This window comes from Pituophis catenifer, unplaced genomic scaffold (assembly GCF_029215685.1).
Source record: "Pituophis catenifer annectens isolate HBS135680 unplaced genomic scaffold, rPitCat1.0.hap2 SCAF_2, whole genome shotgun sequence".
NCBI lineage: Eukaryota > Metazoa > Chordata > Lepidosauria > Squamata > Colubridae > Pituophis > Pituophis catenifer.
The window spans coordinates 84,373,182-84,391,417 of record NW_027256882.1 but is presented as its reverse complement, the minus strand read 5'-3'; the positions used below and the strand labels follow the sequence as shown (position 1 = coordinate 84,391,417).

General features: G+C 40.2%; 1 protein-coding gene across 1 annotated transcript in view; it reads left to right on the top strand.

Annotated features, from left to right (window-relative positions):
• Positions 1–399: 399 nt before the first annotated feature.
• Positions 400–18,236, top strand: part of RAD54L2 (RAD54 like 2) — a 45,710-nt gene continuing 27,873 nt past the window's right edge. Inside the window, exons 1-2 of the mRNA XM_070937074.1 lie at positions 400–556; positions 15,010–15,208. Coding sequence (XP_070793175.1) covers positions 403–556; positions 15,010–15,208 — 353 coding nt within the window. The 5' untranslated portion in view covers positions 400–402. The remainder of the gene's footprint in view (positions 557–15,009; positions 15,209–18,236) is intronic.

The window sequence follows — 18,236 nt, the reverse complement described above, 5'->3', positions numbered from 1 at the left end:
GATTCAGATATAATAGATTATAATCCTGCATGCATGCCTGTTTTAAGACAATTTAAATTTGCTTCGATTTGGAATTGTATCATAGAGATGCACAGATCTTTAAAGTGCTTGTTATCATGTTATATTTTCAGCTGTAAATTTAAATAAATGGTTGGAGACTTTGTCATTATTCCCATGCTTTGCCATGAAAAGGATATCATAATTCTAAAAAGTGATGTGTTAATAAGTGTTCTAAGTTATTAATAGAATAATCTGGAGAATTTTCAACAAACTTGGTTTGTGCTACATCATGCCTTACAGCTTGTCAATTTTATCTGATGTTTATTTCCTCTGTTTTAATTTGTAGGGCTGCTGTAATATAGATCATGAGCAGGTAATGCACAAGGAGTGCTATTGGGAATCATGTCGGACGAGTCAGTCTCAGGGAGTGATCCAGATGTGGACCCAGATTTGGAGCAGGAGGATATGGAAGAGGAAGAGGAGGAAGAAGATGATGAGGAAGCAATGGAGGAGGATAATGATGGAGATGATGAAGAGGATTTACTTGATGAGAATGGTGAGTTAATGGGTTCGGGAAGCAATGAACATTTTGCTGGAAGTATGTAATCTGGTGATTTTAATTTTATACAGAAATATAGTTTTAATTGTTTAAATCTTATACAAAATGCAGATTTGTTCATTCTGGAACATTTGATGCAGTTTTAGAACACTTTAATTGATAGTTTATATAAGGAGCAGCCATGTCCTGGGTTGGTAACTTGTACTGCTATGACTAAAACAATGATGTCAAATTTGTAACCTGGACAAAGCCATGTAGCCAATGAAGCCTACATCTTGCAAAAGTATCCAAAGAATGTTATGCTTTTAATTCACACAACAATATCTATTATATATTTCCTGTAAAATAATTGGTATGTCAGGGTTCCTAATTAATCATGAGCCTCAAGCCAAGCTTCAAAAGAAATCCAGTTATTTATTAGGAACGCCATGTCGGCACGAACCAAGTAAAGCCAACTCTGACCTCACTTAGTTCACACCTTGACTCTGACCCTGTTTCCCCCTCCCCCCTGACCCTGACTCCCCCTTCCCACACATGAAGGTGTGTCATCAGTCACATTCCCCAACGAAGCAATTTCACAGGCTGTAGAAGTCACTCCCTTCGGCCAGCGTGGGTCTCCTTGGAAACAGCCTTGACAATCACAGGCTGGAATGTGCTTTATTTTGACTGATGTACAAGTTCCTTGATGCAGCTGCGAGGCTCAGTTCCCCATCCCTCTGCCTATGGCAACTCGAGAGCAGGTCAGGAATGCTTCGTGAGTTGACATTGAACTTAAAAAGAAGATTTGAATAAAATAAAATTACAGCCAAAGTTGTATGTAGCTTCTTTTGTTAAAAAAATCTCTGTCATGGAAATGTACTAAAATGCAGAGTTTTCTATATTCTCAGTATGTGAATATCAGAATAATATTCTGCTATTTTTGATTATTTTAAACAATCTGACTTATTGATAATTATTCGATACACAAGTCTGAAATTCTGTAAAACACTGAACACCCCCCATATCTTTTGGAAATGTTATTCATTTTTTTGTGGTATCTTTGGGAAGAGATATAAGACTCAGTAAAAAAATGCAAGATAAATTCCTTGAATTGAAAAATAGATTTCTAGTATTGGACTATCAGATGATTCCAAAATACCTTACAGTCAAAAAATGAATGTGGTGGCCTTCATTATATCTAATACAATGGTAGAATTTTATTGGGCTCAATTAAACCTATGTAACTAATTCAGGTTGATAGTTGTACCTTTGATAAATTTGATGTTTTTAAAATCCAGTATGATCTTTTGGGAGTGTTTCAGTGATATTGGCAGTTTATGGTTAGCTGTGAATGTGCATGATTATGCCAGCTCCCACACCTAGCTTCTTTAAAGTGTATTTTCCTGCCTGCCTCTTGTTTCCACCCTCTAACCAGAGGGAAAAAAAATAATTTAGCAGTAGGCAGATTGCCATAAGCAATTGACTAGCAGTGGTTGTTAGCGCATGGGTAGGTGAGGTGTAACCAGCTGGTGTTCAAGATAAATAAAAGCTATGATTGTCCACATTCTTTTGCATCTGTATCCTTGGCATCCTTTCAGAATCATTACATAGTTACTGCCAGGATTTAAAAGTTCAGAAAGAGAGGAGGCAAATCTTCTAGTTTTAGTGCAGAGGCATCTGAAAAAACCCTAAGTAATAAATACTTCCTTATTACACTTATAGCTTTATGCCTGCTTTTTATGGTAAAGAAAAATAAGACAAAATTGACTGTTTGAAAGTGTGTGATTTTTAAGGGCTAGGTGAGAGAAACCTATTTAAAGATGCTTGGGTTTTTAAAATATTATTGTGGTTTTATTTGTTGACAATATTTATATACTATACAATACGAAAAGTCTAATACATATAAAAAGAATAAAAACAAAAAAAATCTCATAATATTTTTTTTTTAAATCGTGTATTTGTTTAAAACATTTAAGGGCCACAATAAATAGCTATTGAAAAGAAATGAAGGTTGAAGGAGACATTGTAGATATATACTAAAAGATATATATAATATCTGTCTATAAATAAGTAAATACATATGCTCATTGAGCGTGGGGCCAGCAGTCAGGAATGGGTTAACTCTCGTCTGATGTCCATGGACCAAGTCTGCAAGCTGTTAAGCTTCTCCTCTTCCTTCTGCTTTCCAGCTTTCAGACTCGGTCTGATTTGGACAAGACACGACTTTCTGAGCTGACCCATTTCTCACTGCTTGTACCAGCAATTGTTGGGTCCTTTGTATTATAACCGCTCCCAGTTACCTGGTTGAGCTTGCCAGCATGAAGGGTCTTGCGCCTGAGCCCTCTGAAGGCCGCTTGTCGGCGTATCGGGGCTGGGGGCTCCCAGTCCCTGGTAGAACCGCCCCACCTTCTGCCTGAACAGCGTGAAGGTCTCACGCCCGATACTGCTGTAGACCGTCGGAATCTTCAGGAGCCTCCCAGCATTGCTGGTGGCAGGCTCCTCTTTTGTTCCAGCGGCTTGTCTACCTTCCGCCGCAGCGCGCTTTATTGCACATGTGGAAGTATGTTTGTTATGATGAACTATGTTAAATTGAAACATTTATTGCATTTAATAGTACAAGGAAATAGGAAATAGAAACAGAAGCAAGAGAGACATAAATGTAACTGTTCTGTAGGGATTAAATATTGGGATAGTATCAGTAAATTTAATTATGGGCTTATAGCACTTTGGAACTGGCTGTTCTTTACCAACATAGTGGTGATATTTTTTTAAAAAAACTGCTCTTCATTTTTGAAGGGAACACTTTGTTTTAGAGCCTCTTGTACTGTTTGGTATAGATAGCTTGTAGACTGGCTTCTGTTTATTTACTGCTCATTATAATAGGGCTCTGTGAAAGGCAACAGGAGACCTGTACTAAAACTTATTTTAATATACATTATATACTGTGAGTTGAGTTGCTATATGAGATAGATGGACATAGAAGTCTTGTAAAAAAGGAAGGAAGATAAATACCATTGTTATACTGGGGGTGGAGATGGGGAAACAGGTACATTAATCAGTTGTGTAAATAATTGTCTCAGCTATATGCTTGTTAAATATTATACTTTAATTTAATATACTTGACATAGGGTATAGCAGTGATGGCGAACCTTTTTGGCATTGCGTGCCAAAAATCTGAGCGGGCGAGCGCTGTTGCGCTCCCGCGTGCCGGAACCCATAATGCAGTGCACGCTCCCATTTACGCATGCGTGCACGAGACCCCCCACGCTCCCTCTACACATGCACCCACACTGAGCATGCATGCCCTCCCAATGCGCCCCCCACTTTTTCCAAGTGGGCCAGCATACCTCTTACCAGAGGACAACTAGGTACCGGCCCGTTCCCTGGTGAGACAGCTGTTCCCCACCTGGCGCATGGCGCTTCCAAGATGGCGGGGCCGAGACTGCCCCCGACGAAGCTCCGAACCGTGAGGCTTGCCTGGGCTCCTTCCCACTGGGAGCTGCAGGTCGAGCAGGTGGTGGATGGGGGACAGGCTGCACCTATCGCCACCTAAGTGGAAAGCCCAAAGATGCATATGCTGCCCTCAGCGCTTCCCCGCTGCCACCTCCACGCCTTGCCTGTTTCCCCAGCTCCTCTTCTCTAAATGAGCACTCGACAGCTGGGAAAAACAGGAGCCGGCACACTCGCTCTGCCCCACAATTCTGTTCAGCTCAAGTTCATGGAAATCATGTGGTGGCCCTTGAAACTTTAGGAGGGAACTGGCTCCGAGATTGGGAGGCAGCCTTTGGCGGAGCCAGCCTGATGGGAAACTGAAAAGAGAGAGGCTTTTCCCTTCTTCCGCCTCGCTCGTGGGCTGTGGGGTTTGGGATGGCTCTAGAGCCGAAATTCTGATGAGCTTGGCTGATGATCGGGCATCACCAGAGCTTCCTGCTACACGCGCTCATTCTCTTGCCTGTCTTCTTTCCCTGTTTAAAAGAGCCAAGATCTGATTAAAGAGCTGTGCTTTAGCTGTGCTAAAGAGCTGCCTCCTGCCTTCCATGATCTCCAAAGTTCCTCCCCCATGGAATCATAGCTTTCTCCTGCCTTCCACGATCTCCAAAGTTCCTCCCCCGTGGAATCATAGCTTTCTCCTGCCTTCCACGATCTCCAAAGTTCCTCCCCCATGGAATCATAGCTTTCTCCTGCCTTCCACGATCTCCAAAGTTCCTCCCCCATGGAATCATAGCTTTCTCCTGCCTTCCACGATCTCCAAAGTTCCTCCCCCATGGAAACATAGCTTTCTCCTGCCTTCCATGATCTCCAGAGTTCCTCCCCCATCAAATCATAGCTTTCTTCTGCCTTCCACGATCTCCAAAGTTCCTCCCCCATCGAATCCTACTTTTCTTCTGCCTTCCACAATCTCCAAAGTTCCTCCCCCATTGAATCATAGCTTTCTCCTGCCTTCCACGATCTCCAAAGTTCCTCCCCCATCAAATCATAGCTTTCTTCTGCCTTCCATGATCTCCAAAGTTCCTCCCCCATTGAGTGCCTCCTGCCTTCCAGTACTCCTCAGATCTTTGCAGTTTCTCCCCCCATCACGTGTTAGCTTTCTCCTGCTTTCCTGCAGAGGCATCTGCAGAGGGTAAAACCTGCAGAGATCAGGGAACGCTCTGCCTCCGTGCATGCGCGGAAGACCGGAAGACCAGCTGGCTGATGGGAGGTGCGCGCATGTGCGGTGGACCTGGGCTGGGGCGACAGCTGGCGTGCCGGCAGAAAGGGCTCTGCGTGCCACCTGTGGCACGCGTGCCATAGGTTCGCCATCATAGGGGTATAGGATAGAATGCCAAAGGCTGTTTACCAGGAATTCTATGAATTTATGTGCCTTTTTCTTACGACACTTTTGAATGAATGGAAATCATATTATGATATCTTAGATTACAATATTTGAACTAGAGGGGATAAATTCTTACAGTGGTTTCACATAGTTGATGTAAAATTAGAATAATTTGCATTGCATTACCATAGTTTCTTCTTCCAACTAGCTGTTTAAAAAGCTGTAATAAAATCAGCTGTACATGGTGGTAAACATGAGCATGTCTTCTTTCCTGGCTGACATCATTTTGATTGGTCTGACAAATGACCCTTCATGGCAACCTAAATATGGAAGATGATGTTTTAAGAATGTTTTTGATATTCTTTATTATAAATAAAATGTTTAGTGATACAAATTGGTATGTAACACTCAATAATTTAGTGAAAATTAATCCTCTTGATTGACAGGAGATTCAGACAGCATCATTTTGAGTATGATTCTTTGCAATTCCTTAAATATAACGATTCTAACAAAATAACAAATTCTAATCTGTTTTATCTGCTTTATTTATGTTATTAAATATTTGAAGCTGTCATGTTTTTCAATGTTTTAATTAAAATTCGGTATACTATAAACATATAAATATTTTGTTCATTTCTCACTTTTTAAAAATTGTACTTGTGTAGTTGTAAGCATTCTCATATAGTCTATCTTTCCTGGGTCAGGGCATATCATAGAAAGTTAGTTGACCTTTTAGTTGACTTAACGACCATTCATTTAGTGATGTTTAAAATAATGGTGACATTGAATGAAGGGACTTTCAACTTGGTCTTCAAAGTTATGACCATTACAGCATCCCTGTGATCAAATGTAGTTATGACTGCAGGGGCATTTCAGCTCCTCCTACCTGCTTATCTCCCCCTTTGCCATCTTCTTGTTCTCACTGCTGACCAACCTGGCCCTGTACAAGGCAGTTACTGGCAGACAGTGCTTTCCTCCTGAGATCAGGTGAAAATGAGCAAGATACTTTGAAGCCCAGAGTCATGGCATGCCAAGAAGCCCCTGAGCTACAGTGTGGCAATCAAATAATCACTAAATGGACATTTAACAATCCTGGATAATAAATACTTGTGATTTGTCTGTATCTGCAAATTGCTTCCTGAACTGTTTTAGTTCCACTGTCTTATGAAACAGTGAATTGTTACATTATACATTTATTTACTGGAACCATTTCTGTGATTTTACCATACATAAGAAAGCTGTTCTAAATTGTAGGAAAAAGTTAGTATCAGCACATAAAACTTTTAAAAGGAAACCTGTTCACTTATGGTGGTTCTTTCCTTAGTTTTTGGAAGAGTAAACAAGATGAGTCTCATGACTTAAAAATATCTTGATATTGAAAAAGATTTAGTATTTGAACAGCAAACTATATTTATATTTCTGCTCTTACTATAAAGATTACTATCTTCTGCCAAGGTATTGACCTTCTCATTTAATTTTATTGATTTTGGAGTACAAAAGTAACAATCAACTTGGAAAGAAACTGTTTCTTCACAGTGTTTTTAACCATGAAATGGAAACTTGATTGAGTGTAGTGGCTTTAAAATGGGCTTTGGGGTTTTTTGTGTCTTAACCTGATCCTAAAGTCAAATGACCCCAATATCTTTGTTTTACAAGCTGTATAAAATGCTTTTTATGACCGATGTAGTTGCATAACAGCATTATTTTCAAGATCTCTACTAATCCTAAAAACCTGTCTCTTTTCATGTTTATGTGGGCTATTTTTTCCTCAAACTTATAGCAACAAATGGCTATATGACTGTCAGTCAATCTATCGTGTCAGAAGTGCTTTTATGACATTTATTTGAAATTGCTCCTTGTGTGCGACTTAAAATTGAACTACTACATAGTGACTGATCAAACATACAAAATTCATAGAAATGTGTTGAAATATATAGAGGCTTATATGCAGGGGTGAAATGTAAAATTTGTTACCCCGGGGGGCGGGGGGTAATGTGACTGGGTGGGCATGGCCAACTTTTTTTTTTTTTAACTTTTCAAAGAATTTTTTCTAATGCTTTGAAAAGCCTCTGCTGATCAGGCAACTCAGCTAGGATCGTCAGAGACTTTTCAAAGCATTTTTTTACCACCTCTTCGGCGAAGAGGTTGCAGAAAAAAATGCTTTGAAAAGCCTCTGACTATCCCAGCTGAGCCACACGATCATCAGAGGCTTTTTTTTTTTACTTTTAAAAGCATTTTTTCGTCGGAAGAGGTTGTAGAAAAAATGCTTTTAAAAGTAAAAAAAAAAAGAAAGCCTCTGATGATCCTGCGGCTCAGCTGGGCATGGTGGGGGGGGGGGGCGCAGGGATTTTTGCTACCGGTTCTCCGACCACCCGCCACCATTGCTACTGGATTGGGTGATCTGGTCTGAACCGGGAGCATTTCACCCCTGCTTATAGCTATAATGGGTACACTGGCTTGGAGTAACACAGCAGTGTCATATACTAAGCGTTCCCTAAAATCTAATCTCCCAAAAAGATGTCATTGTTTTTATAAGAATAGATGACTGCAAAGCTGAACTGCTATAGAAGCTGTTGAAAAAAAGAACTTTGAAAGTATAATACAGTTGTTTAAAAATCACATCTTGTTCACCACCAAAAATACCATATGTAAAGGGAGATGTGATAATTGAGGGTTCAAATATAATTTGTCTTTCATTCAGTTCTTTTGCTGATCAAGTATCAGATCTCTTGATTATGACAGTTGTGTACTAAAGTATGCTACACAGGTTTGTGTGTGGGCATTTATTTGTTTTAAATAATTTTAATGGCTTGGAAATATATACATTAATCACCTTTTCTTTATCCTTCATTGGTCTATTCTAGTAAGCAGCCAACAGTATAGTAATATCTGCCTACTTAAAACAAACTTTCTGTAATCATTGCATAATACAAACTACCTGCTTCCCCTCTTATTTCAGTCTCCTGTAAAATAAATAATAATATCTACATTGACCCAGCAAAGATGTATGAATAGAGAGAAGTAAAAACAACTTTAAACAGTTGTGACTTTTAATATAAGGCACGGAAAAATTACTTCAGCCAAATAGGTTCATGTTTTTCTTTTTTGTATTTTGGTATTTAATTGAAAAAAATCCTTAACTGCTTTGAGAAGCATCTAGCATGTATCTGTAGTGGCAGCGTGTCACTGAAACTTTATTGCAGAGAAGACTGGAAAATAATTTGGGTCACCGTGACCAAAGCTATTCATAGAACATTAAGAGAAGAACAGAATGTAAAAATGTCAGTTTTTATAGCAGTCGCTTCAACATTAAAAGTCTAAATTTGTAGATTTTGGTTGACTTCTAATATTTATGAGTTAATTATTAATTATCATATTAAAAAAATCTATTCTAAGATGAAAAGATTTTCGGGAGAAAGTTTATAAAGTCTAAATTTTTCATAAGGAAGCAGAATATTGCCATTTCCATTCTCATTTTCCTTCCACATGAATCTTTCATATTATTTTGTAGAGAAGTAATTAAGCAAACATCCATGTACATTAACATATTTAAGCCAGTCTGAATATAAAATTCATAGTAGTGAACTGCATTTCTTAATGTTAGCTGAACTCTTGTGGGAAACTGTCATCTGCTACATGGGTTAGTGTTGTGAGTTTTTTTATTCTACTTGATAAGATTGGCAAGTTGGTCTCTTTTGGATTGTAAGTCTTGACATTTGGACACATTCATAAAAAGTGTATATCAGCAGCCTTCAGCATTTATGTAATTCAAACTCTCCTGTGTGCAGCACTGAGGTCAGAATAAGAGCTCTTGGAGTGTTTGGGGCATTGTTCTGCTTGCATCATCTTGGAGTTCCAGGAGAGGTTGCCTGTCACTGAAGTTGACCTTTGGATGTTCCAGATTGTCAGTGGGTGCTACATCTGCCGTTTTTTCTGTTAGACTCTCTCTTTAAAAAAGAAAATCTGTGACCTTGCTTGCTTGCTTGCTTGCCTGCCTGCCTGCCTCTTCCTTCCTTCCTTCCTTCCTTCCTTCCTTCCTTCCTTCCTTCCTTCCTTCCTTCCTTCCTGCCTGCCTGCCTGCCTGCCTGCCTGCCTGCCTGCCTCCCCACCCCTGTCTCTCTGAAACCATGTAATCAAGACAATTTTAAAAGTATCATAAAAACAAGACAACTAGAAGTACTAGCATTTTAATTTGGGCCAAATGCTTTTTCAGTTGAGAGTACAGAGTACTCTTTAGCACTCTTTAAGGTTTTTTTTTTGACAGCGTTCAGAATAGTACACTAGCATCTTACAGCCAATGTCCCGTGTAAATGCTTTTCACCCAGTAGACAGGATATAAATAATTAACAATGGATTATTAGACTATTATAAGATATATAATAACATAAAATTATGGTTATTAATTACAGTATTCATTTTGAAAAGTTATATTCTGACTGTTGGGTGACTTTTAAGAAGTAGAGTAAGCATCGCTGACATCCAATAAACAAATAATATGTTAAAAACACAAAGCTAAACTACTGGAGGGTGGCTCTTTATCATGTTCCCAGCAGCCCTATTCTCGGGGAGCAAATCAGTGGTTTCCACAGAGCAGGGAGCAAGTGAATACTAGTATCAATGAAACCACCGAATTACTGTGATATACTGTAAGCCTATTCTACATGCATTGCATCCATGTCCCCAAAAGAGTAAGATTGTGGCAAAATGGTGCAGTGTTGCTTTCTTTATTTTGAAAATAACAAGATCCTACTTCCATAAGTCCACTCCTCCCCCCCCCCAATTATAAATCTTATAATGATGCTTCCATCATGTTCCAACAGATTTGTCCCTGCATGTGCCCTGCACTTGCTTCAGTCAGTATCCCTCACCTTTCACTGTTTGCAACGACTGTGTTATGGAGCATTGCAAGCACTGGATCAGAAAGGAGAACTTTGGAGCCGATATATGAACATCTGGGAAGTTTAGTGACGCACCAACTCCTTTTCCTTAAATGCTGTTAACTGATGACCTTAGAGACACACTTACTTTCTAACCAGTCATTTGGAATAGCCTCCAATCTGAAATTCAAGGAATCCTTTCAGCCTTCTGGAAGATTGTGAAGACCTAGCTCTTCCCGCAAGCACTGGGCTAGGTTAAAATTGAGTCAGGAGATAGTTTGGTTGGTCTAGCACCTGGTGGGATGTGTTGTTCTATTTTGATTCCATTGTTTTTATTGGGCTGAATTATCCCTTATTCCGCACTTATCCCTAACTAAAGATCTACATCACTCAGAAATAACTGACTGGCACCTGTGGCTCAAATTGGAGCCTTGGTAGTACAGTGGTTTAATGCACCCTGTTATTAACACAGCTGCCTGCAATTTCTGCAGGTTCGAATCTTACCAGGCTCAAGGTTGACTCAGCCTTCCATCCTTTCTAAGGTAGGTTAAATGAGGACCCAGTTTGTGGGGGCAATAAGCTGACTTTGTATAAATATACAAAAGTATGAAGGCTATTGCTTAACGCACTGTAAGCCGCCCTGAGTCTCCGGAGAAGGGCGGCATATAAATAAAAATAAATAAATAAATAAATTCTGATCCATCATATCCAGCCATCATTCACTATAGAATAGCACCTTGCTATGCATGCATGTATGTATGTGGTCAATTGGTTTTTGATTTTTTTTTTTTTAGCTCAGGCAGCAGTTATTTTGTGCTTAATCATGATTGTGAGTGCAGTATGAGAAGCATATAGGAAATATTTATGTATTTATTTTATCTATTTATAAAATTTATTAGCCACCCATCTAACAACAAGGTAATTCTGAGTGTCTTAAAATAATAAAATATTTTATATATAAAATCTGGGAGCAGGAGGGGGAAAATCTGTTATGAATCAATCACATCCACTGAGATGTTTCCCATGGGGCCCCAGGCTAACTGGCAGAGCCATGTCTTTAGGCCCTTAACAAAAGATCAGGAGGGGGGAGATGTTCCAGAGGGCAGGTGCAATGCAGAGAAGGCCCTTCTCCAGAATAATCAGGCTGACGGGCCTTGCAGCATGCTCCTCTGCCAGCATAGGTGGGATGGGCCAATCCCAGGGAAATGAGACAGTCCCTCAAGTAGCCTGGACCCCTGCCATGAAGGGCTTTATGGAGGATTGCCAACATCTTGGAATTTGTACCTGGAAGCAGGCTGGCAGCCAATGCAGCTCGCAGAGCAGTAATGTTACATTGGCCATTTTTCGGGCCCCATGAACTGCCTGCACCACCGCACTCTGCACCAGTTGTAGCTTCCGAATGCCTTTCAAGGGTAGCCCCAGGTAGAGTGCATTACAATATCATCACTTTTGTCTTGCCTGTGGTAACATAATTTGGAAAACTATTACAATTTTGCTGCTGTGTGTAGGACAGCTTGCTTCCAGAGAATGTTTAGGAAAGAATGCTTCCAGAGAATCTTTATGAACACCGTCATTGTAGTGTACTGGTGGGGTAGGGTATTTTTAGCTATTGTAATAAAAAGGCAACTTAAAATAAAGAACAAATGGAATGACTTGATATTTAGTTATGCTGCGTATACTGGTACAAAATTTGGCATTTCTGTTTTGGAGGTATTACCTTAATGTGCCAGATTATTTCTTCCAAATTAAATGGCTAATAGTTAAAGCTCTTAAGGGACACATTCAGCAATTTTGTGTAGTGACACAAGCTTTAAAAATATCCTGCAGAATTTAACTACTGTTAAGGGTTTTTTTTATGAGATGTGAAGATGAAATGACATTGAGATGATGAATCTAATCAATCTAGCTTGATCCTCCTTTTTGTATCAAAATTATTGATGATGGTGCAGTATTTCATAGATAGAGAAGCACCATACTGAAGATTTTCTTTGGCTCTATTATCATCTAGAGTATTTGTAAAGAATTGCTCTGTGAGCATATCTGGGTCAGGTAGGTGTGTCACTTTATGTAATCTTTATATAATTAGCTCTTCGTTAAGTTTCTCTCCAGAGTAGGAGGAACCTAAAGCTACTGAGTTGTCTGGAAAAGTGAAACTATACTTTGATTAGACAGTCTTATAGAAGTGCAGACGTTTTTTTTAAAGGCTTTGGCATTCTGACATTTGCCAGAAATGTCTTATTTGCCATCCTTGGTGGGAGATGAATTAATTTATTTTCACAGATAATAAAACAGCATTTGTTGTTTTCTTCACTTTTGTTCTACATAAATTGCTAATAGTTTTTTCCCCTTTATGTTGCACTTTATGAAGTAGGGATTGGACAAATTGTTGAATCATTTCTGGTCTTCTTTTCATATACAGTTTGGAACAAATTATAGACTTCTTTAATAAATGAAATTGAAGGATATACCATTCTTGCTCTCTCTTGGCTGATCTCAAAAAAAAACCCCTAAACATGATAAGACTGTGTTAGTATTTGAATAAGACTAACCCCCAAATACCGGGAATTCAGAAAGCACCCAATTCAGAAAACAATGATAAATCACTTCCTTACAGTTACCAAGGAAACTAAAGACCTGAAGTCTTTAGATGTCGAGCTCAACTTGAAATGTCATCTTTAATAATCCCTTTCAACTGATAATGTAGAGCATTTTTTTCTGTAACTAGGATAGATGCTTGTTTGAATCCAGAAACAAAAAAAAGCTGTTCTTATATATTATTTATATAGAGTGGTGATATTACCTGGATTCATGTTCTCATCAGACAGAAGTTGACATTTTTACTTTTGGTTTGCTTATATCATGTCATTATAATATAAAAAAGATTGTACCAGTTTTACTTATATTTGAAGTAACACCCTTTCCTCAAAGTAACACATTGATGACAAGAGTGTAATTCAGGATATTCCTTACTATACTAGTTGTTTAATGCTTGGAGTTTTTGTGTTTGATTTTATTTCATTTTAATCACATTAATCTGTTTCATGAATCACAAAATGTTGTTGAGAATTCATTACATCACAGATCTGGTTTTATTAGCAAATATGACATTCAAAATAATAATGCAACTGTTCCATTTTCTGTATATATCTGCTAACTAACTAAATTTTAGGATATATAGGTTTTTTTAAAGGGATATTGAGAATTTGGGAGAGAAAAAAATAAACAGATTTGAGAGACCTCTGACTAGAAACAGGCTGGGGTATACTAATAATAAGAAGCTAATAAACTGGGAACACAGAAAATATTTGCTGTATCATCATATCATAGTCGAAGGGCACGACTACACTGGAGATATCTAATCTAATATTCTGCTAAATCTGTGTTTTTTTTAAATTTTGTTGAAAAGATGCGTACAAGCGGCACAAAGATTTTAGCAAATGTATGTGAGTTATAACTTTCTTTCTCTCCTCTCACTAATGCTTGATTTTTCAGCCTTTTGAATTCTGCATGAATTATGCCTTTGTTTTTAATTCTGGGGAAGTCATTGGTGTGATGACTCAGCCTGCAGAATGAAATCACATGGATTGCTATTACCACTTCCTATTGCCCTATTTTAGCACTCTTTTGATCCAGTTACATAATTGTGAATGAAGCAGAAAAGCCAATGGGGTAAAAATGCTGCATATCATATTATGAAACCTTGGTTGATATGATATGCTAGAACAATGCTACTCAATATAAACATCTCTGAGAAAATTCAAGGAAACCAGAGTCTATTCTCAGTACTAGGAGTTCTCCAGTTAAATGAGTGTGAGCTCATTTGTTGTGACATTTTCACTCCGCATGAATCCTTAAAGTCCCTGTCTGTTCTAGAAAATGTATCAAGTTCACAATGTGACCTGACTTGTGCTTCCAGGAAAAAAACAGGAGGGGTCAGTTTTGGTTCAGTTACACCTCTTACTTAGGGGAATGTTAAATAGCAGCTATTTGCTTTCAATTCGTTTCTTTTAAAGGGCTTTGCCAGAATAGAGTGAGTTCTCTGAAAAAGCAGTGTGAAGTAATCACATTGTTTTAAAAGAGTTTTGGTACACAGTGACTTTTGACAGATATCAATAAACTTGGTCTTCTACAGACATCTGGATTTGTACTTAATACATGGATTTTCAAACAATGTTTGTGGAACAGGAGTATCTTCCATGCAGTCTAATCTCATATTAAACTAGTCATAGTAGTTGGAAAAACGGGAGAAAAGGAAGTTGAGCTGCCACAACACCAGATCTAGGAAGCAGTAGCATTCCATCCACGTTGTTTATGTTTCATGGAGCTTCACTAAAACATTTTCCAAAAGCTGCTATTTGATTATGTGTTTAAAAAATAGCCTTTTTTGCTATATTGACTATCCAAGACATTTTGTCCAAACTGGCATTCCCTGTTTCTTTTCCTGTAAGAAATTCCTCTGTTACAGTTTGTTCACTTGGCAATACTTGATCAACACTGGAATTATTTGCTGCAGTCACATAGTATTTATTGTGTCAAGGAGCAAGTTGACATTTCCAGCTGTGGTTTGACATGATATCAGAACTTTTGTGGTTGTGTATGAGAGGTTCACAAAAGAATTTGGAGAGTTTTGATTCCTCAGCATTTCCAATAGATGGAAGTAAACGTGAAGTACATGGTCAAATGATTGAGAAATCATTTGTTCTTTCAGTAAGATCCATGTTTGTTACAAGTGTGAAAAGAAAGGAAATTACTCACAATTTATTCTAACATTGTCTTTACAGATCAATCCCGTGAAGCAGTTTTTGAAAGTGATCTTGTTCAACATGGGGAAGATGGAGAATGGCAGCACTCTACTTCAACTACCTCATCTCAGAGTGAACAGGCAGAGAAACTGTTGCAGAACCAGCACCAGAGCCTGGCCTCTGAGGACACCAAAAAGAAGAGGGCTCAGAAACCTTCTCACATGAGGAGGAACATAAGGTAAAGATGCTTTTAAAAAACATTTGAGAGTTTTAATATTTTCACCGACACGATATTCAGGCATAATTTCCTGAATCCAGGTTTACGATGGTCTGTGTTCAAGAGCACTAGACAAAGTGGAACTAAAATCCAGTTGGAGAGGAAACATTGCAGGCATCTTGGATAATTTTTCTAAGAAACAGCTTTCATGGCCCCAGGGAAGAAAATTGATCATAACTGTACTGAGATTTCAGTTTCTGTAATACCCTGTGAAAGAGTTGATCTCTTTCCCTTTATACTGGTGATACTGAAGTTTCTGACCTATGTGCTTGATCTGATCCAGTTGGACCAAGCCTATTTGACAGTGTTGTGGCCCCGCCCTCTGAGCCTGTCCCATCGGAGGAAGAAAGCTCCGAGCATGAGGAAGAGGAGTCAGCCAGGCCTCCCTCTCCAGGCCCCTCCCCTCTGGCATTGTCTCAAGTGCCGGCCGAGGGAGAGGAGACAGCTGATTCGAGTCAAAGTGATAATGACACATCATTCCTGGACGCACGCCTCCGAAGGCGTGATAAACGTTTGCAGCAGCTTGGGAGGCGTGCTAGGGATTAGAACTGAGTCACTGGACCACACCCCAGAGACCACACCCCAGAGACTATATAATAGAGAGTGGTGGTCAAGGATCTTTTGTGACGAACAAAGCAAAACCTTGGAGTCACTAAAACCTCGTCCGGAACTGCTGGGAGAAATATTATTTCTGTTTGGACTTTCTTGAACGTTCGTATCTTATCTGTCTGTTTGTGAAAATAAAGTAACTTGGCAGACGGTGTGTCTATCGCTGCCAAGTCGGAGATAAGAACTGAGTGCGTTCCAAAGTGTTTCCTTAACCCTCGACTGGCTGTGTGTGTGTGTGTGGGGACGGGGACAGATCAGACTTTTGAATATGTCTCTACTTTATTTTCTCCTAAACTCAATCCTTTCCCCAACAGTGTAAGCTGCTTTGGCTATCCTACTCTTGCCTGGATAGAGAAATGTCTCAAATGACAAAATGCTGCAAAATTAGTTCCTGCAAGCATTCTACTCTGTTTGCCTTCCATATGTTCCCATAATAACTAAATACGTTGGGTGGCAGAACTAATGAAATCAGATGGTCATCATGGAGCATCTGCACATAGAACTGTGTTTCCACTGTTTCCACTCCAGTGATACAATGGATAATATAGGTTCACAACTTACAACTGGTAAATAAAAAGAGATTGAAGCGGTTTAACATCAAATTTGGAATTCACAAACTCTACTTTGCACCACCAACAATGGAATGTTCTCTAATACGGCAAACCTTTTTGCCGTCGCGTGCCATAAGCGGGGAGAGTGCGGGGGGTCACGTGCGCGTGTGCCCATACCCATAATGCAATGCCCCCATGCACCCTGCCCACCCATGCATGCGCGCATGACCCTGCGCTGCCCTTCCCATGGCGCATATGCCTGCAACCCCCCGCGCATGCACGCATGATCCCGTGCGCCCCATTTTGTCCTAGCAGGCCTCCCTAAAGCCTCCGGAGGCCAGAAACGGCACATTTCCGGACTTCTGGTAGGCCCGTTAGGCCTGGTTTTCGCCCTCTCCAGGCTCCGGAAGCTTTCCTGGAGCCTGGGGAGGGCAAAAACAGCCTCCCTTGGCCATCCGGAGGCCCTCCGGAGCCTAGAAACGGCCCATTTCCGGACTTCCAGTAGGCCAGTTTTTCGCCCTCCGGACGGCCTGGAGGCTTTCCTGGAGCCTCCAGGAGGGTGAAAACGGCCTACCCCAGCCATCCGAAGGGCCTCAACAGCCTGTTTCCGGACTTCTGGTAGGCACGTTTTTCGCCCTTCCAGAGTCTTTACACGAGCCCTGTACTTACCTGGCATCCAAAACGGCTGTATGAAGACTCCTGGGAGGGGAGGGGCAGCTTGGGCACGCATGTGCATCTCCCACATGCATGGCAGAGACCTGAAAATCAGCTGGCCGGTGGGAACACTGCGCATAGCTGATCTAGGGTGATGGCTCGTGTGCCTGCAGAAATGGCTCCACATGCCACCTGTGGCAGTGTGCCATAGGTTTGCCATCACGGTGCTAGGCCTAAGGGCAATATCTGACGCATTAGAGTTTTCTCTATGACTTATTTCTGGAATAGTTGAGTTGCCAACCAGTGGAGGTATGAAACTATGAGAGCCAATTGTACTTGTGCTGACTATTCTCTTTCTTGAAACTTTGAATTCTGCAATCTCTCTTTCTCTCTCTCCCTCTCCCCCCTGTCTATCTATCTATCTATCTATCTATCTATCTATCTATCTATCTATCTATCTATCTATCTATCTCTTGTGGCCTGCCAGCAGAGCTGGTGGCAGATTCAGACGATGAGGAGGTTGGGGAGGAACTTGGGCCAGTTCTGGAGTGTGGGGAAGGCTCTAATTGATGCTCTGCATCAGACAAAGAGGTAGAGCCAGGGCTATCTGACATTTCCCAGCCAACGGAGAGGCAGCTGGCTTTGGGGACTGAGATAATTGAGGAGGAAGAACAGCTGGAGCCTGTTCCAGATGCATGTATACATAGAGCAGTTAGGAGAGGTGAACAACGGAGGACAAGGAGTTGACTCGGGAAGCAAAGCACACATAGACTCTGAATGGCCTCTTCCTGGCTGGGGAATAAATAGAAGGAAAGGGCAGTGGTTGTCATAGGAGACCACAGTTCGTATTTCTGAAGATTTTGCTCATTGTGTTTTGTGAATCAAAAACTGCTTGCCAGAACTAAATTTGCAGCTTTTCGGTTGGGAGCTCACGACCTTGCAGTTATCGCAAGGAACTGATAACATCTGTTGCTGCATTTAACTCATTGCAAGACTCTTGCTTGGACTTTTCAGTGGGTGAATGCCATTAATTCACAAGGTAAATAAAGAGGGCTTTTTCGTGATAAGAAGTCTGTTTCTTGCTTCTGCTAAGGCTGGGTCAGAACACTATCTATATATCAACTTTCTCTCTCTCTCTCTCTCTCCCCCCCCCCCCTCTCTCTCGAATATATGTG